Source organism: Strongylocentrotus purpuratus, unplaced genomic scaffold (assembly GCF_000002235.5).
Source record: "Strongylocentrotus purpuratus isolate Spur 01 unplaced genomic scaffold, Spur_5.0 spur5_scaffold_17, whole genome shotgun sequence".
Taxonomy (NCBI): domain Eukaryota; kingdom Metazoa; phylum Echinodermata; class Echinoidea; order Camarodonta; family Strongylocentrotidae; genus Strongylocentrotus; species Strongylocentrotus purpuratus.
The window spans coordinates 19445763-19448947 of record NW_022145602.1 but is presented as its reverse complement, the minus strand read 5'-3'; the positions used below and the strand labels follow the sequence as shown (position 1 = coordinate 19448947).

Sequence of the window (3185 nt, the reverse complement as noted above, 5' to 3'; positions counted from 1 at the left end):
GTAAAATTAAAAAAATAAAAAAAAATACACGATATCAAATATTGCTAGCAAAATTGTGTAAATGTTTAAATCAAAAAAATAAAATAAAGTGTGTACAGATACGGGAGGGAATTCAATTAACTGTAACGTAGGAAAAACTGCGATAAAGTGCAATACAAATTTCATTCAGATGTTGTAATAAATATTAAAAAGTATTATAAAGTATTAACAATTAGAGTATTGGCAGTATGGTAATCACAAGTGTGACATGAGTAAAGTACATGTATAGCATATTGCACATGAAAAAAATTGGAAATCCTTAGATATTATTACTGTTCACAGTAACAATGACAGATAATTAAAGAATGTTGTACTGTGAAACATGATCAGAAGAGAAAGAGGTGGAGAGGAGGAGGGAGAGACAGAAAGTGAGAGAGAGAAACAGAGAGGAGGAAGGAGAAACGACGGGAGAAAGAGAAAGAGGCAGAGAGAGCAGAGCAGAGAGACAGACAGACAGAGAGATGAGAGAGAGGGGATGGGAGTGAAATAGAAATAGAGAGGAAAGACCAGAACTGAAGAAGAGAAAAGGACATTTGAAAAGTAACAAGTTCAAATAGAGAAAAGGGATGAGAGAGTAAGAGGAAGGATAGAAGTACATGCAATATCAAAATAGGAATGAATGTGAGAACCTGCTGTGCCAATCATCGATGACAGTTGATATTACATATGATTGTATTGCTGACATACATGACATATTAGTTTGTTTAATTAATTATGTCTTACGTTGTACTACCCTTATATAACTTGATTTACTGTAATATGCTTTGTATTGTATTATTGTATTATTGCAAATTATGTCCTGAAGTATGTTAAACTGTAACTTATGTGTATTTTACTTTCTTTCTTGAATTCTTGCCCACAATTATACAACTTCCACACAACTGCGCCAGGAGTGTCATTTTTGACAGACATGGCGCATTATAAATGTTCACTATTATTATTATTATTATTTATATAACATACTGATAATTACCTAAGCCTCTATTTATTATTATTCAAGGATCGAGTGTAAGATGGGATGGGAGAATTTCGGTACCTCGAAGTTCTCATCTTAGGCAAGGACAAACCAAGTGCATTTCCCAGGGTACGGCTACAGTCATTGACTCTGCTCTCAGGCAGGAGATGTCGATGAACCTTAGATTGGAGGAGTGATTCTGCAAATCTCTCTCTGAGAGGAGACGCCAAGATGAGATTGCAGTTCAACATAAGTTCTAGAGTCAGGGTAGGTAATGATCCTGAGAGCTCTGTGAACTCGCTCGATGCTTACGGAGTGGTTGTTTGTGATCCCTGATCTCCAAACAGGTGCTGCAAATTCTAGCACTGGCCTGATGTACAACATGTAGATAGTAGCAAGATCCTTGGTGGTAACACCAATCCTCCGAAGCTTAGTCAGGAGATAAAGTCTCCTGGAAGCGTTGGAGATCAAACGGCTGACCTGCCCATCCCATTTGAGATCATCCTGAAGGAAGACCCCTAGGAGCTTAAGGGGTGAGACAGCTTCCAGTGTGGTAGAGTTGATGTCAAGAACGATGGGTGGCGGGGGTTGGCGAAGAAATGAAATCTGCATAGCTTTACACTTAGCAGCATTCGGGACAACGTCGTTGTCTTTGCACCATTGGATCAAAGAGTCTAGATGCGACTGCAACTCAGATGGATGCGTTTTCTTGAAGACCTCCACGATTGTCAAGTCAAACACATATTTCCATCGGTTATCACTTTCAACAGCTGCATCGTTGATAACTTAACGACCAGAAACAGGACCGGTCCGAGGCGAGTACCTTGGGGTACCCCACAGGTGATGGCTTGTTGTTGAGATGATTTCCCATGGTAGCGGACAGTCTGCGTTCTGTTGGAAAAGAAGCTGCAGATAGTAGAGATGATAGAGTGATCAACACCTAAGTCAATCAACTTGTTCAAACGCCTTAGAAAAATCCACGACGCAAAGGTTAGCGAGAGTGCTACCCTTGTCAAGCCCTCTGTGGATGTTATCAAGCAGGCTGACCAAGTGGTGCGTAACTGACGATCCATGAAGATTACCAAACTGGCGGTGGTCAACAAACGGGCGGATGCTGCTCATGATCCAGTCCGCGAGGAAACCTTCAAAGATACACGATAACGTGGGCGTTATGGAGATTGGCCGGAGCTGATCATAGCTGGTAACAGGATTAGTTTTGGGAATAGCACTGATAGATGCATGTTTCCAAATGTCAGGGAAGCAACCCAGACTGATGCAAAGATTGAAGAGGGTGGTCAAAGGTTCAGAAAGTTCATAAGCGAACTCCTTCAACAGTCGCGAAGGGGGGTCATTGGGATGACGGGCCTTGGCAGTGCTGATTCCACAGAGGCGTTTATAAACCCTCTGACGGTCGATCACAGGAGGGGGTGAGGGCGCTGGTAGAAAAGCCGACAGAACACACCTGTCTAGTGGTGGTAATGAAGAGCAGATGGCAGCGAAGTGCGTGCTTAGCTCATTAGCAATGTCAATATCTGATCTGCCCTCAGATGAAAGATTAATCTGCTTCTTGCGGATGCCAGCAATATGACGGATTTGCTGGCCGGTGTCACTTCCCAGGCTCCGATTTCTTAAGATGTTCAACTTTGCGCTAGTAGAATGAGTCCTTTGCGTTATCGATCAACCTTTGTACATAGTTCCTCAACCGTTTAAAGTCTGGATGCCCATGTCGAAAGCAAGATTTGCGGCGATTGATTGCTCTGTGAATCTCATCATTCATGCATGGCTCATCATCTGACCTTCGTTTGACAGTAACAAGTTCAAAGTATTGTCTGAACTTGGTGTTGATTAAGTCATTGAACTCTGAAGCCATGTCATTAGCATCAAAGTCCCCGAGAAAAGACCAGTCCATCTGCTGTACCCATTGCCCGAAAGCCCGGACAGAGGAGTCACGAAAGGGGCGACAGGATGTTCTTGTAGATTTCCTGGGAGGCGGCACGAGACAAGGCAGGACGGTAACAACATTGTGATCGCTAGAAGCAATTGGCGTCGAAATCTGAGGAACACTGCAATTTTTGCAAAGTTCAAAATGAATGCTGGTTGAAAATGTTATTGTAACGTTAGATTACAGTGTCTTCTTTTTACCAGCATGTAATTGGATTGGGATCCATATTAAGCTCAACTTCTAGTTTGT

General features: G+C 42.2%; 1 protein-coding gene across 1 annotated transcript; it reads right to left on the bottom strand.

Moving 5' to 3' along the window:
• Positions 1-1939: 1939 nt before the first annotated feature.
• On the bottom strand, positions 1940-2903 carry LOC115925096. The gene is made up of 2 exons (XM_030988287.1): positions 2791-2903; positions 1940-2612 (listed from the first exon to the last, which is right to left on the bottom strand). The coding sequence occupies exons 1-2, from the start codon at positions 2901-2903 to the stop codon at positions 1940-1942; spliced, it is 786 nt and encodes a 261-aa protein (XP_030844147.1).
• Positions 2904-3185: the final 282 nt, after the last annotated feature.

Excerpts from the sequence above, each read along its gene's own strand:
- LOC115925096 (XM_030988287.1), bottom strand. The coding sequence starts at position 2,903 with ATGGACTGGTCTTTTCTCGGGGACTTTGATGCTAATGACATGGCTTCA. Across the intron at positions 2,613-2,790 it reads CTTGTTACTGTCAAACGAAG|CCTGGGAAGTGACACCGGCC; the intron begins GTCAGATGATGA and ends AAGAAATCGGAG.